This window comes from Lithobates pipiens, unplaced genomic scaffold, assembly GCF_037356315.1.
Source record: "Lithobates pipiens isolate NorthernLeopardFrog02 unplaced genomic scaffold, aLitPip1_a1.2 Scaffold_23, whole genome shotgun sequence".
Taxonomy (NCBI): domain Eukaryota; kingdom Metazoa; phylum Chordata; class Amphibia; order Anura; family Ranidae; genus Lithobates; species Lithobates pipiens.
The window spans coordinates 334,547,425-334,565,455 of record NW_027507785.1 but is presented as its reverse complement, the minus strand read 5'-3'; the positions used below and the strand labels follow the sequence as shown (position 1 = coordinate 334,565,455).

General features: G+C 47.1%; 1 protein-coding gene across 2 annotated transcripts in view; it reads left to right on the top strand.

Annotated features, from left to right (window-relative positions):
- DMAP1 (DNA methyltransferase 1 associated protein 1) overlaps window positions 1-18,031 on the top strand; it is a 130,282-nt gene that overhangs the window by 47,796 nt on the left and 64,455 nt on the right. For both annotated transcript variants that reach the window (XM_077450763.1, XM_077450762.1), the window contains exon 6: window positions 36-203. In XM_077450763.1, coding sequence (XP_077306889.1) covers window positions 36-203 — 168 coding nt within the window. The remainder of the gene's footprint in view (window positions 1-35; window positions 204-18,031) is intronic.

The following is an 18,031-nucleotide window of genomic DNA, read 5'->3' as shown; positions in this document are numbered from 1 at the left end:
TTCTCTTGTGTGTTTTTATTTATTTTTTTTAACAGAAAAGGTCAACGGAAGACCTGAAAGATCGCTATTACAGCATCTGTGCCAAGCTGGGAAACGTTCGTGCCACTCCTGGGACGGAGCTGAAGAGCCCGGTGTTTGATGCCACTCACGAACGTCGGAGGAAAGAGCAGTTGGAGAGGCTGTACAGCCGGACACCGGAGCAGGTGGGCGGGGCTACTGGCAACCCTATCAATAGGACACATGACCCCCGGGGGGGGGGGGGGGTGGGGTGTATATCCTATAAAAGTTGCCTCCATTTATTCCATCAGTCTCCCGCAGGCAGCTTCACCTTTTATTCTACAGTGATATAGTCACCCTACTCCTGCTACCCAGCAGCTGAGTCTTCATATCTGAGGCCTGGGATCATAGCCAGAGCTAAGTTGCGTTCTGCTTTGCGGTACAACATGCCTGGTTCTAGAGACATGGGGGGGCGTCCTTCTGTACTGAGGGGTTCCAGCACATTGGAAATCAGTGATGAACCGATCACCTTGTAAATAGATATGCAATATCAAAAAACAACCACCAGATGTCTCTAGTGGATGAATTGTATAAATGAATAAAGTGCAAAACAAATAAATGTGCATTGGGATTGCCACCTAATGTTGCCAGTGAGTGGCAGATAGTCAGGTGCAGTGTCCAAAAAAACTCATTCAAATGTGTAATATTAATAGTCCAAAAACTTTCAAGTGATTTCCAAAGATCTCACGGATCCGACAATCAAGCGACTGGAAATTCTTCCTCCACCAACACCGATCACTCGGCCTACTCACCAGATTTACATGACCCCCCCCCCATTACAGGAGTCATATACAGCAAGTGGATACTAGATATTCCCGTTGTGGAGGGACGCAGAAAAGAAACAGTCTCCTCATGGTGCTGTTCTGTGTTCCACTTTGGGCGGAAGTGACGTGTCTTGCTCGACCACATCCAGTGTGTTTCGTCAGCACGTCTGACGTCGTCGGGGGTCATGTGCTGAGGAAACCCTGACGAAACGTGTTGGATGTGGTCGAGCGTGACGCGTCACTTCCGCCCACTTCCCCGCTTCCACTTCCTTTTTTCACATTGTACACTTGTAAAGTGTATTTTTAGCAATTTATTTGTATTATTATTATTATTATTATTCGGGATTTATATAGCACCAACAGTTTGCGCAGCGCTTAACAAAAAAAAAGGCAGATGTTACAGTTACATTACAATTTTGGTACAAGAGGAATCGGAGGGCCTTGCTCATTTGATCTTACAATCTAAAAAGGAGGGTCAATTGATCCGAATGGTAATAGCTGTGGGGGATGAGCTGATGGAGGAAGTAAAACCATATTAGTTAGAAGCTGGATACTCTTCTTTAAGCCTTTAACCACTTCAGCCTCGGACCAATAAACACCTTAAGGACCAGAGGTCTTTTTCCAATTTCGCACTGCGCTGCTTTAACTGGTAATTGCGCGGTCATGCAATATTGCACCCAAACGAAATTTGCGTCCTTTTCTTCCCACAAATAGAGCTTCCTTTTGATGGTATTTGATTGCCTCTGCGATTTTTATTTTTTGCGATATAAATGGAAAAAGAGCGAAAATTTTGAAAAAAAAAAGATATTTTCTTCTTTTTGTTATAAGAAAAATCGAATAAACTAAATTTTAGTCATACATTGAGGGCAAAATTTATTCAGCCACATGTCTTTAGTAAAAAAAATGTCAATAAGCGTATATTTATTGGTTTGCGCAAAAGTTATAGCGTCTACAAACTAGAGTACATTTTCTGGAATTTACACAGCTATTAATTTTTGACTGCCTATCTCATTTCTTGAGGTGCTAAAATGGCAGGGCAGTACAAACCCCCCCAATGACCCCATTTTGGAAAGTAGACACCCCAAGGAAATTGCTGAGGGGCATGTTGAGCCCATTGAATATTTTTTTTTTTTTTTTTTTTTTGTCCCAAGTGATTGAATAATGACAAAAAAAAAAAAAAAAAAAAAGTTTACAAAAAGTTGTCACTAAATGATATATTGCTCACACATGCCATAGTTATTTGTGGAATTGCACCCCAAAATATATTCTGCTTCTCCTGAGTACGGGGATACCACATATGTGGGACTTTTTGGGAGTCTAGTCCTGCACGGCACCCCGAAAACCAATCACTGCCTTCAGGATTTCTAAGGGTGCAAATTTTTGAATTTACTCCTCACTACCTATCACAGTTTCGAAGGCCATAAAATGCCAAAATAGCACAAAACCCCCCAAAATGACCCCATTTTGGAAAGTAGACACCCCAAGCTATTTACTGAGAGGCATGTTGAGTCCATGGAATATTTTATATTTTGCCACAAGTTGCGGGAATATTACAAACTTTTTTTTTTTTTTTTGCACAAAGTTGTCACTAAATGATATATTGCTCACACATGCTATGGGCATATGTGAAATGACACCCCGAAAATACATTCTGCTGCTTCTCCTGAGTACAGGGATACCACATGTGTGGGACTTTTTGGGAGCCTAGCTGCGTACGGGACCCCGAAATCCAAGCACCGCCTTCAGGATTTCTAAGGGCATACATTTTTTATTTTACTCCTCACCAGCTATCACTACCTATCACAGTTTTGAAGGCCATAAAATGCCAAGATGGCACAAAACCCCCCCAAATGACCCAATTTTGGAAAGTAGACACCCCAAGCTATTTGCTGAGGGCCATGTTGAGACCATTGAATATTTTTATTTTTTTTTTGTCCCAAGGGATTGAATAATGACAAAAAATAAACAATATTTTTTTTTTTTACAAAAAGTTGTCACTAAATGATATATTGCTCACACATGCCATGGTTATATGTGGAATTGCACCCCAAAATATATTCCGCTACTTCTCCCGAGTATGGGGATACCACATGTGTGGGACTTTTTGGGAGTCTAGTCGCGCACGGCACCCCGAAAACCAATCACTGCCTCCAGGATTTCTAAGGGTGCAAATTTTTGATTTCATTCCTCACTACCTATCACAGTTTCGAAGGCCATAAAATGCCAAAATAGCACAAAACCCCCCAAAATGACCCCATTTTGGAAAGTAGACACCCAAAGCTATTTACTGAGAGGCATGTTGAGTCCATGGAATATTTTATATTTTGCCACAAGTTGCGGGAATATTACAAACTTTTTTTTTTTTGCACAAAGTTGTCACTAAATGATATATTGCTCACACATGCTATGGGCATAAGTCAAATTACACCCCAAAATAAATTCTGCTGCTTCTCCCGAGTACAGGGATACCACATGTGTGGGACTTTTTGGGAGCCTAGCCACGTACGGGACCCCGAAAACCAAGCACTGCCTTCCGGATTCAAATATAAAATGCTACCAAAAAAACCTGTTAGCGATGGCAGGGATCAGGCCTGACTCTGCGATCGCTGCAGTTATGTGTTTAGTGTTTTGTAAGTGACAGTGATCGATCGATACAGCACTTGGGTGGGCTGGGCGGAGGGGTAAAACGCAGGTGCTAGCAGGTATCTGGGCTGATCCCGCTAACAATGCGTTTTTTTGGAACCCTGAACTGCTGGGGACGCTAGTATAGATCTGATCAGATATTGATCTGTTCAGATTCTATACCACTACGGGAGGTTTATGCTTTGCGCATGGGTGTTAGCGGTACTGGCACTAACCTAGCGCTGCCTGGGGCGACGCAGACCCTGACCCTAAAACCTAATTGATATCACCCGCCGGGTGATCAGGGGGTTAAACCTTTATTGGGTAATAAATGGTGGGTGCCCTGATGCTATAAAAAGCAAACTAACCAGTCACCCGTAACACTTATACGGTGATCAGTGGTGAAAGGGTTAACTAGGGGCAATCAGGGGGTTCAAATTTTTATTAGGTAGTATATGGGGGTCCCTGGCGCTATATAAAAACCTGATGGGGAACCTAAATAACTAACTGGCTAACCAGCGTCACCAGTGACACTTATACTGTGATCGCTGGTGAAAGGGTTAACTAGGGGCAATCAGGGGGTTAAAACCATTATTGGGTAGTATATCGGGGTACCTAGCGCTATAAAAACCTGGCGGTGAACCTAAAAAAAAAACTAGCTACCTAGCGACACTGATGCAGCGATCAGAAAAATTATCGCTTAGTGACACTGGCAAAAGGGGGTGAAAGGGTTAACTAGGGGCAATCAGGGGGTTAAAACCATTATTTGGTAGTATATCGGGGTACCTAGCGATATAAAAACCTGGCGGTGAACCTAAAAAAATAACTAGCTACCTAGCGACACTGATGCAGCGATCAGAAAAATGATCGCTAAGTGACACTGGCAAAAGGGGGTGAAAGGGTTAACTCTAGGGGCAATCAGGGGGTTAAATCTTTATTGGGGGGTGATAGGGGGCTACCCTGGACCTAACACTAACTGCCCTGACAGTTTTAACTGTTACAACTGACACTGAATGCAGTGATCAGTAAAGAAATGATCAATGCAATCAGTGACACTGTGACTGGGGGGAGGAGGGGGGGTGGGGGCGATCGGGGGGGGGGGGGGGGAGTTTGTGTGCCTGTGTGTACCTACATGTCAGTGTAGTGTTGGTGCACACTTACTTTTAGTCTTCTCCTCGTAGTCCGGTCAAAAAGACCGCCCCGAGGAGAATGACATCACTTCCTCCTTCCTGTGTAAACAGTACACAGTGGGAGGAAGTTCGTCATTGGCCAGGAGCGATCCAGAGGGGGTGGCCAGAAACCAACGGCCATCCCCTCATCACGGATCGCTCCTGGAGGGAACCGGACCGCCGTATCCAGCGGGAGGGGGTCCGATCGGACCCCCCACCCGCTGGAAGGCAGGCACGTACATCTACGTGCTTGTGCCTGCCTGTGCCATTGTGATGACGTACAATGGCAATACGGCGGTCCTTAAGTGGTTAAAGAGAAGGGTTTTCAGGGATGGTCTAAATAAATTAAATTTGGTGTGTTTCTGCCACAGGGTGGTCCTGGGGATACATTACAGAAAAATTCACATGCCACGTCCCGATAATAAACTTAAAAAAAAAAAACAACACAAAACCTCAACTAAAATTGTTGACCATACTGGACTTTTTAGGCATAGATATAAATATAAAGAAAAAAGAGGGGGGGGGGGGGGAAGAGTGAATAATTTAAAACAATTTTTATTTTTCTAAAAAGAGAAGAAAACACACCAGATCTCAATATTTCTTATCCTGTCTAGCGTGTTAGAGGTACATCATATTCTGTATATATTCCTGTACATATCCAACATAGGAACATTAAGGAAAGATTAACCATTAATACAGAAAATAATTTGTATAGACAGGATAACAAGAATCAGCTCAAAGATATTTAGATGCTCTACATGTTTCGCGTTCATCATAATGCTTCATCAGGAGCTTATTATTTTTATTCCCTTTGGATAGCCCAAAAGAAAAGAGAAAAGATGTCTCTACAAAAGTAGAATGGTGTATGGTGTTGTAGTCAGTCTATTGTATATAGAGGAGCCCACAAATGAGCAAAGAACTCCAGACGTGTATATATATATATATATATATAAAGCAAGAGAAGAAGGTGGTATAAGCCGTAATCTTCTATTGATCCAGTCAGAAATTCCAGAGTGTCTTTCCACTAACTCTAGTCCAGAGTTTAGGGTATCATTGAGGGAGAGGGGGAACAAAAGGACCCCTCAGTGACCTCATCGCCTCGACAATCGGGCTGCTTTATATATATATATATATATATATATATATATATATATATATATATATAACACACGCTCATTTGTGGGCTCCTCTATATACAATAGTCTGACTACAATACCATACACCATTCTACTTTTGTAGAGACATCTTTTCTCTTTCCTTTTGGGCTATCCAAAGGGAATAAAAATAATAAGCTCCTGATGAAGCGTTATGATGAACGCGAAACATGTAGAGCATCTAAATATCTTTGAGCTGATTCTTGTTATCCTGTCTATACAAATTATTTTCTGTATTAATGGTTAATCTTTCCTTAATGTTCCTATGTTGGATATGTACAGGAATATATACAGAATATGATGTACCTCTAACACGCTAGACAGGATAAGAAATATTGAGATCTGGTGTGTTTTCTTCTCTTTTTAGAAAAATAAAAATTGCTTTAAATTATTCACTCTCTCCCCCCCCCTCTTTTTTCTTTATATTTATATCTATGCCTAAAAAGTCCAGTATGGTCAACAATTTTAGTTGAGATTTTGTTTTTGTTTTTTTTTTTGGTTTTTTTTAAATGGATGGTCTAAAGATGTATAGATTAGGGCAGGGCTCGACAAACCCCGGGCGCCTGGTCGCATTTGCGCCTAGAATTCGTGTCCTGGCGACTGGGGCAACGCTGCTGGGGTATCCCGTCTCCATTTGGACCCCGAACTCCGCCGCGCAATTGCATCGGGCCGCACCGGCCAGTAATTGAGGCCGTGGCTTTGCGGCCTTCTAAAATCTTTCGGTAGTCTGGCGCCATCTTGTGGTGGATGTAGAAATTACACCCTATTCCAATAATGCTAATTCCTAATGGAGTGAAGCTCCCCTGCCTGTTTTTCACTGCCCGCTCATTTCCTTCCCAAAGTGAAGAGAAGGAAGTGATTGCGGGCGTCATCTGGCGCCTTTTGCCCCACGGTGAGTGTGGTGGCTGGTAGATGGCTTCTCATTATATTATATATATATATATTATTAATTTATTTATTTATTTATTTATTTAATTATATATATATATATATATATATATATATATATATATATATATATATATATTTTTTTTTTTTTGTAAAAAGTAAAAAAAAAAATTATTTTAATTAAGGAAAAAAAAAAAAGGGGGGGGGGCTGCGGCGCTATCTTCCCCTCACTCGTCTCCATGTCAGGCCAGGGACAGGTCCGGATCGCCGTTACCGACCTGGCTCCTAACTTTTTAAGCTGGCTCCTAGATTCCAAGCAAATTTGTCAAGCCCTGGATTAGGGGACAGTCCAGACAGATTGGGGTATAGAGTTCCAAAGGATGGGAGAAGCTCTGGAGAAATCCCGGAGGCATTCTTTAATAAAAGACCTCTGTACTTCACCGAGGGAGGCTGTTTGTTTCTTTTTTGCGTCTCTCCACTGATGTCCGGAGATCCGGTGGGGGGGTCTTTCTTTCCTATGTGGTCCTGGAGACTTCATTGCACAGTCATTGGAGACAGACAACGGGAACGTCTAGTATCCACTTGCTGTATATGACTCCTGTAATGTGGGGGGTCATGTAAATCTGCTGTGTAGGCCGAGTGATCGGTGTTGGTGGAGGAAGAATTTCAGTCCCTTGATTGTCGGATCCGTGAGATCTTTGCACCTTTTGAAAATCACTTGATGAAAGTTTTTGGACTATTAACATTACACATTTTGAGTTTTTTTGGACGCTGCAAATGACTGTCTGCCACTCGCTGGAAACATTAGGTGGCGATCTCAATGCACATTTTATTTATTTTGCACTTTGTGCATTTGTATAATCCACTGGGGACATCTAGTGGTTGTTTTTTGCTATTGCATTATATTGTATCTCTATATACAGGGTGCGCGGTTCATCGCTGATTTCCACTGAATAGGTTTTAAACTCACAACGAGCAGCCCTTAAAACTAATATTAATATGAATCTGACTTTTGCGCAGATAGGGGGGATAACATCTAGTTACTCCCCTGCTTACATGCTCCAGCATATTAATGGTTACGGTGCTGCCTACAGAGCATCCAATGAAAGGCCACCGAAAAGCAGTCTGGAGTCATGACCTCTGCTAGAATCTATGGCATCTTTGGAGTCTTGCTTGGCTCGGTTGGGTGTGGACACTTCCTCTGCTCCATCCAGGGATGAGATGGATGCTGGACTTCATGGAACGAAGAGGCCACAAACATGCTTCCATGCCTTCCCCCTTCATGGGTCCGTATCCGACCCGCCTGTGGTCTCCTGTCTCCCAGTCAGCAAGTCCCTGGCATTAAGACCAGGGGACCCCACTAGTTCAAAACACACTGTCATATTTGTAAAAAATATTGTTTCATTTAAATGCCATACCTGTAGACCAGGGGTCTCAAACTGGTGGCCATCCAGCGTTTGTGAAACTACAAGTCCCATCCTGCCTCTGCCTGTGGGGGTCATGCTTGCAACTGTCAGCCTTGCAAAGCCTCATGGGACTTATAGTTTTGCAACAGCTGGAGGGCCACCAGTTTGTTGAGACCCCTGCTGTAGACCTTTTCTGTCACCCAGGAAGCCCATCTAAAAAATACCCCCATTCCTGAAGACTCCGCCTTCCTTGAGGATAAATACAATGATCATTTCTTTGGATGTCCTAAAAAGGAGGCTTGGTGGCCATTTTGTTGTAGCCAATGTGAGTGGAAATAAAACGGGACATTTTATTTCCAGGACGTGGGCTACAACAAAATGGCCACCAAGCCTCATTTTTAGGACATCCGAAGAAATGATCATTGTATTTATCCTCAAGGAAGGCGGCTCAGCGGCCTTTTCGTTGCGGCACATGTCTGGGAATTAAATTGGGACCAAGTTTATGTAAAAGGTGACTTTGACCTTTTTAAATGGACAGACCTACCCCGGAGGAGTCGCAGCCTTCCACTCCCAATTTAGAGTGTTTTTTTTATTCACCAGTTTAAATTTTGAGGGTCAAACTGTATCCTCTACCAGCACTGTCCCCAGCTTGGGCTTCTTTTGGGTTCCCAAGACAGCCAAGAATTTTTCAGTTTTTAATTCTTCCTTTTATGGAGACTGGCAAAAACCCCGACAAGGGGGGTCATTTTCCGAAAACTGGAGAGTGGTTTCTATGCAGAGTTGCACCAGATTTTGCAATCGGCTTCCAGATTTTATTGCCAAAGCTTCATTGAACAAGCTGAGGTTAGAAGCTGGCCGCCATGCACAGCTGCTCCGGATTAGGAGTGCTCCAGTTTTAGTAACTCTACCCCAAGGTGTTTGTCCCAACTAAATAACTGTCAGTCTTTACCCATGTGAGGGGGACCTGTTAAAGTGGATTTACCTCCATGGTACACCAGGCATTTTCTCATTTTAACAAAGCTTCTGTGTTTAAGGCCCCCCATCAATAAAAGGCTGGAGGCCCTTTTCTAGAACTCTCTCTTCTATGACGGGACCTACATTGCAATCTGTCTTGGTCATTACATTCGTCTGTCTGGCCATAACTGATTGGGGAAGGACCACCTGAAGGGATCTGATCACTTTGCCAGTTGGTCCCTTGACCATAGAGCAGGGGTGTCCAAACTTTTTTCAAAGAGGGCCAGATTTGATGAAGTGAACATGCACGAGGGCCGACCATTTTGCCTGACATTCTTTGAACCATTAAAATTCGGCCTGAGTGAGTTCATCCGAGCACTAATACACGGCTCAACAAGAATTCTCTTGCCTTTGTGGCTGTGTGTGGTGAATAGATGAACTCAAGTGTAGTATTTGGATACACCGTATTTATTGGTGAATAGCACGTACCTTCACTTTAAGAGGGAAGCTTCAGGAAAAAAAAAACTTAAAATTCTAAATAAAGAACTGTGAAGCAAAATAAGGGTCAGTGTCCATCTGCAGACCCACAATTGCCAGGGATTCACCCACCATTGCCGGGAATTGCACCCACCATTGCCGGGAATTGCACCCACCATTGCCGGGAATTGCACCCACCATTGCCGGGAATTGCACCCACCATTGCCGGGAATTGCACCCACCATTGCCGGGAATTGCACCCACCATTGCCGGGAATTGCACCCACCATTGCCGGGAATTGCACCCACCATTGCCGGGAATTTCACCCACCATTGCCGGGAATTCACTCACCAGGAGAATCTCCTGTTTACACAAGGGCCTCTTTAAGAGAAAGTCCCACCTCCTTTGATGGACAGCACAGTTGTCCAATGGCAGAGACGGGACTTCCTATTACAGAGGCTGCCGTGTAAACAGGAAATTCCCCTCCTGTGTGCACGGCACCCGTCCCGCCTCCTCCCTCCGACGCAGCTGGACTATATATCTTTTGTGGCCCCAGCGCTGGGAGATCGCCTGGGGCCACAAAAGATATATATGTTTAAACAACCTGGCGGGCCGTCCAAAACCGGGCCGCGATTGGCCCGCGAGCCGGACTTTGGACATGCCTGCCATAGAGTGTTCGGAGCTCATGTCCCTAGTCTTGAACTAAACCGTGGATGGGTTGTTAGATGTCTCCTTTCTCCGCACCTAGTTGGGCCTCCTATACATGAACATGAGGAGGGTTCTTCTTCTGATGTGTTGGGCTGTATGTAAGAAACGCCATCTTTGTGAGCACTTTAAGGGATGATGTCGGATACCCTTCAAGGATGTTACTGGGGGGGGGGGGGGGGGGTATTCATATTCTCCAGCAAAAAAAAAAAAAAAGTCTTGACTGACTTGTCATCGTAGGCCAAGCAGAGGCCTTTTCATTATCCACAGCCCTTGACTTCCAAAGCCAAGTCCAGCTCCCAGTCTGTCCACAAACCCTCACCTTCCCAGTACCCCAAAACTTCAGATAAATGTTCCTCAGCACAAGTGGGTGTCCAGACACCCCAAAGTGAGGGAACGGCTGTTTAGCCTTTGCGGATGTTCAGACACCCGGTGTCTCAAATGTGTGGGTTGGTGAGGTATTGTTCAGTGGCTACTGGCTAAAATTTCGCCACCAGCCTTCCCTGGTTCATTATTTCCAGCCTGCCTGTGTCACTGCACAGATTGGCAGATCTCCATGAAGATCTAGCAGGTCTTCTGGAGCAGGGCCTCCTTGCCCCAGTACCTGTGGTAGAACGGTTCCAAAGGTTCTACTCCAACCTGTTCACAGTTGCTTCGGCCCCCATCTTGGATCGGAATGTCCCAAATGTCTTTTATTTGGGTTCATAAATTCTTCATGTAATCTCCCAGGCCTTTCATAGCATGCCTTCATCAGGGGAACTTTCTTGCCTCCTGTGGATATCAGGTGCACTTACCTATGCTATGGGTTCTCTCCACTTGCAGTTTGTGGCCTGCCATTCTATTTTTCTCTTGTATCTCCAGTGTTCACCAAGGTGCTGGCTCCATGTGTTAGCCATGTTGCTCTCTCAGGGCACCCCCATCATGGGATACATAGATGACTTCCCGCTGTTGGAAGAGGTCGGCTCAGGTGCTTGGTGACAACGTAGTATTGACCATCCAGACCTTGCAAAGGTTCTGATGGATTTCCTAGAAGAAAATGTTTAACTTTCTTCCTTCTCCCAGACTTGGACTCTTGAGTCCAGGATTTGCCCAACTCTTGGCTTCTTCATGGGAGTCCTGCAGCTGATGGTAAACTCCTATTCGGCCAGATCCACTCGATACTGCTACAGAACAAAATTCTTTCTTTGGGATTTGCTTCAGTCCTTGGCTTGGACAGATGAATTTGTCTTTTGCTGAAGACAAGGTTGTTCTTGGCTTGGTGGCTCAGGAACGACGCTTCTCTGAAGTTGGGGGATTTGTTCCTTCCAATCTCATGAAAGATCCTCATGATTTATATCCGTCTGTTGGGCTGGGGGGGGGGGGGGGTGGGGGGGGGGGCTGAACACCCTGATGGTGCAGGGGACTTGGACACTGGAGGACCAGCCTTGTTTGCTGTATTCATTCCAGGCTTGGGCAGTTGGCAGGCAGATTTCCTCAGCGGGCAGTGCCTGGATCAGAGGATTGGTCTCTGCACCCAGAGGTGGTCTAGGCCCCGTGTCACAGGTGAGAGACTCTGGATGAGGACCACCTGGCCTCCAGGTTTACAAACAACCTGGACTGGTTGGTCCTCAGATACAGGGATCCTATAGCACAGTGATCTCCAAGGTGCAGCCTATGGGCCAGGTGTGGCCCTTTGCTTACCTTTTGCTTTGCCTTGCCTCCGGTCACTAGGGCACTATTTCTCCTACTGACACCAAAGATGAGGCACTATTCCCCCCACTGACACCAACAATGGATCACCATTTCTCCCACTGACACCAACAATGGATCACCATTTCTCCCACTGACACCAACAATGGATCACCATTTCTCCCACTGACACCAACAATGGATCACCATTTCTCCCACTGACACCAACAATGGATCACCATTTCTCCCACTGACACCAACAATGGATCACCATTTCTCCCACTGACACCAACAATGGATCACCATTTCTCCCACTGACACCAACAATGGATCACCATTCCTCCCACTGACACCAACAATGGATCACCATTCCTCCCACTGACACCAACAATGGATCACCATTCCTCCCACTGACACCAACAATGGATCACCATTTCTCCCACTGATATAAAGTTTGGAACACTATTTCCCCTCCCCAAGCACGCCAATGGTGGGGCACTATCCCTACCATGGGCACCAATGATGAGGCACTATTCCTCTCATGGACGCCAACAATGGGGCACTATTCCTCTCATGGACGCCAACAATGGGGCACTATTCCTCTCATGGACGCCAACAATGGGGCACTATTCCTCTCATGGACGCCGACGACGGATGACTTCTGTCTTCCCTTGCTTCATCAAACCTTTTCATACATGGTCTCTCATACGGCTCCCCTATGACTTCTTGGAATATGAATTATATTTTCTCTGTACCTCTGGCTCTGCGCTTTGAACCTATTTGGTATATTTCCCTTTGCGCTTCTCTAGACACGCTATTCAGGTTTTACCAGGTGGATGTTCCGGCCTTTTCTTATGCCGTCTTGGAGCTACACTGTGGATGTAGCAAAGGTCCTTCAAGTGGCTCGTTGAGCTGCAGGCGGCTACGTTGTTTGTTTCTTGTGGGCCTGATAATGTTTAGCTGCTGTCTTGGCACCCATCATTTGGGCCGCTTTTGGACATCCCAACAATCTGTGAATTGAAATGTCCCTTAAGGAACGAGAAAGAAAAGAACATTATTGTACTTACCGCAAAATCCTTTCCCTGGAGTTTTACATGACCCGGGTCCCACCAATCTATGTTTATGGTCATGTGTTTGATAGTGTTTGTACACAAGGAGGAGGCATGCTGGGAGTAGGGTTACACCTGGCAGGCCACAATTTCTCCTGTTGGTTGTAGTAGTCCCCAACAGTCTCTAAATGTATGTGTGTGTGTGTGTGTGTGTCCCCCCCCCAATGAACTTCAAAAAAAATTTATTTTACGTACAACCCCAATTCCAAAAAAGTTGGGGCGCTGTGTAAAATTTACAGAAAAACAGAATGCAATGATCTGCAAATCTCGTAAACCCAAATTTTATTCACAATGGAAAATAGAAAACATATCAAATGTAATAAACTGAGAAAAAAAAAAGGTAATTTTGAAATTGGTAACAACACGTCCCCAAAAAGTTGAGGCGCGGCCACGTTCAGCCCGGTGTAGCATCCTCTCTTCCTTTACCAACACTCTCTGTAAACATCTGAGAACTGAGGAGACCAATTGCTGTAGATTTGGGAGAGGAATGTTGTCCCGTTCTTGCTTCATATTGGATTCTAACTGCTCAACAGTCCTGGGGCTTCGTCAAATGTCCCATCTTTTCAATAGTTGAAAGATCTGGACTGCAGGCCAACCAGTAAAGCCCCCCCGGACTCTTCTACTGGGAAGCCATGCTGTTATCGTAGAGGCATTGCACGGTTTGGCATTGTCCTGCTGAAATATACGAGGCCTTCCTTAAAGTGGTTGTAAATCCTTACAACACCCGTTTGACCTACAGGTAAGCCTAGATTAAGGCCTAGATTAAGGCTTACCTGTAGGTCTAAGAAATATCTCCTAAACCTATACGGTTTAGGAGATATTTGCCGAAAGACAGGCACCGCTGTCTACGGTGCATGCGTGGCGAGCCCGCGAGGTGGTCCCTGTTACAGGCACCGTGTACAGCTGACTCACAGGTGTTCAGTTTTCGGCTATTTTTGGCGGCTCTGTTGTGGCTCGTGCTGCGCCTGCGCAGTACGGGGGGGGGGGGGTCATTATCCGCCGGGGGGAACTTTCTCGGCAGAACACCGGCTTCTGAACTAAGTGCTGATAACAAGCCAGAAGGTTCCTCTTCTCTTTAGTCTGGAGGCCCACGGTTGCCAAAAATGTAAAAAATTCCTTTCATCTGAACGCTGAACAGTTTTCCACTTTGTAACAGACCATTTATCATGGGCTTTGGCTCAGAGAACAGTTTTCCACTTTGTTACAGACCATTTTACAGGCATTTCTGGATCATGTTCAGGTATGTTTTATTCTTTCCATGTTAGAACTTTGCCTTGTATTTCACAGCGAGCTGTGTTCCCAGACAGTGATTTGTGGAAGTATTCCGGAGTCCATGCAGTGATGTCCATCACACAATCATGCATGTTTTGTAGTGCAGTGCCGTCTGAGGGCCTGAAGATCACCGCCACCCAATGTTGGGTTTCAGTTTTGTCCCTTCACACAGAGATTTCTCCAGATTCTCAATCTTTTGAGCACATGTATTGTAGATGATGGGTTTTAAAGTCTTTTGGGATATTTTTTTTTTTTTTTTTTTTTTTATTACATTGAGGAACATTATTCTGAAATTTGTTGGACAATTTTTAGATGCAGCTTTTCACAGATCAGTGAACCTTGTCCCAGTTTCTTATTTTTTTAATACTTCTGAGACACTCTGACTCTCTAAGATGCTCCTTTTATACCCAATCATGGTACTGACCTGTTGCCAATGTTGCAAAATGCTCTTCCCGCTCTTTGGTTACACTTACTTTATTGGCTTTTTGTTGCTCTGTCCCAACTTTTTTGAGACTTGTTGCTGCCATAAATTTCATAATCACCTGATTTATTTATTTATTTTTTCCCTAAAGTGCTCCGTTTTCTTAGTTTAAACATTTTGATCTGTTTTCTTATTTTGTAGAATGAGAATTGGCATTAGATGCCTCATATTTCCAGTATTGGGGGATGGGAGGGGTTAATCTGTTCTGATAACCCTTTCCCTGCTGGGCAGTGTGAGGCTCACCATTGCTCATAGCACTGCGCACATCGGGCGTTTTATTATTTTCTCTTCTGCTGGTATTTGAAAGAAGTTCTCCCGGCACTGCGCCGGCCTCCTGACCCGGCGTCTCCCATTCCACTGAACTCCAGTACAAAGGTACCTGAACCTGCGGGCTGGAGTCGGTTCTTTGCTCAATAAAGCGGAAAGGAGGTTTCGGATCAGGAAGGTCATCCACGTTATCACTACACACTCCGACATACAGCGGCTCCAAATTCCCTCAGCGCTCCTCCGCCAGAAATCAGACTCGGCTCTGCAGTTCCCAGAAAATCTTCACGTTACCGAATCGCTCCACGGGGAATAGATATTGTGGTGCTTGGTGGAGGCTGAAGAGTTAAACCCTCCTGACAGTGTTCTCGGGTCTGTATACCATTATGAGGGGTTCCCACCATCCCTGTGCTGAGTTCCCGGGTCTGTACACCCGCTGTGCCCATTGAGGGGTTCCCACCATCCCTGTGCTGAGTTCCCGGGTCTGTATACCCGCTGTGCCCATTATGAGGGGTTCCCACCATCCCTGTGCTGAGTTCCCGGGTCTGTACACCCGCTGTGCCCATTGAGGGGTTCCCACCATCCCTGTGCTGAGTTCCTGGGTCTGTACACCAGCTGTGCCCATTATGAGGGGTTCCCACCATCCCTGTGCTGAGTTCCCGGGTCTGTACACCCGCTGTGCCCATTGAGGGGTTCCCACCATCCCTGTGCTGAGTTCCCGGGTCTGTACACCCGCTGTGCCCATTATGAGGGGTTCCCACTATCCCTGTACCGAGTTCCCGGGTCTGTACACCCGCTGTGCCCATTATGAGGGATGCCCGCCATCCCTGTGCCGAGTTCCCGGGTCTGTACACCCGCTGTACCCATTATGAGGGGTTCCCACTATCCCTGTACCGAGTTCCCGGGTCTGTACACCCGCTGTGCCCATTATGAGGGATGCCCGCCATCCCTGTGCTGAGTTCCTGGGTCTGTACACCCGCTGTGCCCATTATGAGGGGTTCCCACCATCCCTGTGCTGAGTTCCCGGATCTGTACACCCGCTGTGCCCATTATGATGGGTTCCCACCATCCCTGTGCTGAGTTCCCGGGTCTGTACACCCGCTGTGCTCATTATAAGGGGTTTCCACCATCCCTGTGCTGAGTTCCCGGGTCTGTACACCCGCTGTGCCCATTATGAGGGGTTCCCACCATCCCTGTGCTGAGTTCCCGGGTCTGTACACCCGCTGTGCCCATTGAGGGGTTCCCACCATCCCTGTGCTGAGTTCCCGGGTCTGTACACCCGCTGTGCCCATTATGAGGGGTTCCCACTATCCCTGTACCGAGTTCCCGGGTCTGTACACCCGCTGTGCCCATTATGAGGGATGCCCGCCATCCCTGTGCCGAGTTCCCGGGTCTGTACACCCGCTGTACCCATTATGAGGGGTTCCCACCATCCCTGTGCTGAGTTCCCGGGTCTGTACACCCGCTGTACCCATTATGAGGGGTTCCCACCATCCCTGTGCTGAGTTCCCGGGTCTGTACACCCGCTGTGCCCATTATGAGGGGTTCTCACCATCCCTGTGCTGAGTACCCGGGTCTGTACACCCGCTGTGCCCATTATGAGGGGTTCCCAACATCCCTGTGCTGAGTTCCTGGGTCTGTACACCCGCTGTGCCCATTATGAGGGGTTCCCACCATCCCTGTGCTGAGTTCCCGGGTCTGTACACCCGCTGTGCCCATTATGAGGGGTTCTCACCATCCCTGTGCTGAGTACCCGGGTCTGTACACCCGCTGTGCCCATTATGAGGGGTTCCCAACATCCCTGTGCTGAGTTCCCGGGTCTGTACACCCGCTGTGCCCATTATGAGGGGCTCCCACCATCCCTGTGCTGAGTTCCCGGGTCTGTACACCCGCTGTGCCCATTATGAGGGGCTCCCACCATCCCTGTTCTGAGTTCCCGGGTCTGTACACCCGTTGTGCCCATTATGAGGGGTTCCCACCATCCCTGTGCTGAGTTCCCGGGTCTGTACCCCCGCTGTGCCCATTATGAGGGGTTCCCACCATCCCTGTACCGAGTTCCCGGGTCTGTACACCTGCTGTGCCCATTATGAGGGATGCCCGCCATCCCTGTGCCGAGTTCCCGGGTCTGTACACCCGCTGTGCCCATTGAGGGGTTCCCACCATCCCTGTGCTGAGTTCCCGGGTCTGTACACCCGCTGTGCCCATTATGAGGGGTTCCCACTATCCCTGTACCGAGTTCCCGGGTCTGTACACCCGCTGTGCCCATTATGAGGGATGCCCGCCATCCCTGTGCCGAGTTCCCGGGTCTGTACACCCGCTGTACCCATTATGAGGGGTTCCCACCATCCCTGTGCTGAGTTCCCGGGTCTGTACACCCGCTGTGCCCATTATGAGGGGTTCCCACCATCCCTGTGCTGAGTTCCCGGGTCTGTACACCCGCTGTACCCATTATGAGGGGTTCCCACCATCCCTATGCTGAGTTCCCGGGTCTGTACACCCGCTGTGCCCATTATGAGGAGTTCTCACCATCCCTGTGCTGAGTACCCGGGTCTGTACACCCGCTGTGCCCATTATGAGGGGTTCCCAACATCCCTGTGCTGAGTTCCTGGGTCTGTACACCCGCTGTGCCCATTATGAGGGGCTCCCACCATCCCTGTGCTGAGTTCCCGGGTCTGTACACCCGCTGTGCCCATTATGAGGGGTTCCCACCATCCCTGTGCTGAGTTCCCGGGTCTGTACACCCGCTGTGCCCATTATGAGGGGTTCCCACCATCCCTGTGCTGAGTTCCCGGGTCTGTACACCCGCTGTGCTCATTATGAGGGGTTCCCATCATCCCTGTGCCGAGTTCCCGGGTCTGTACACCCGCTGTGCCCATTATGAGGGGTTCCCACTATCCCTGTACCGAGTTCCCGGGTCTGTACACCTGCTGTGCCCATTATGAGGGATGCCCGCCATCCCTGTGCCGAGTTCCCGGGTCTGTACACCCGCTGTGCCCATTATGAGGGGTTCCCACCATCCCTGTGCTGAGTTAGAGTCCACC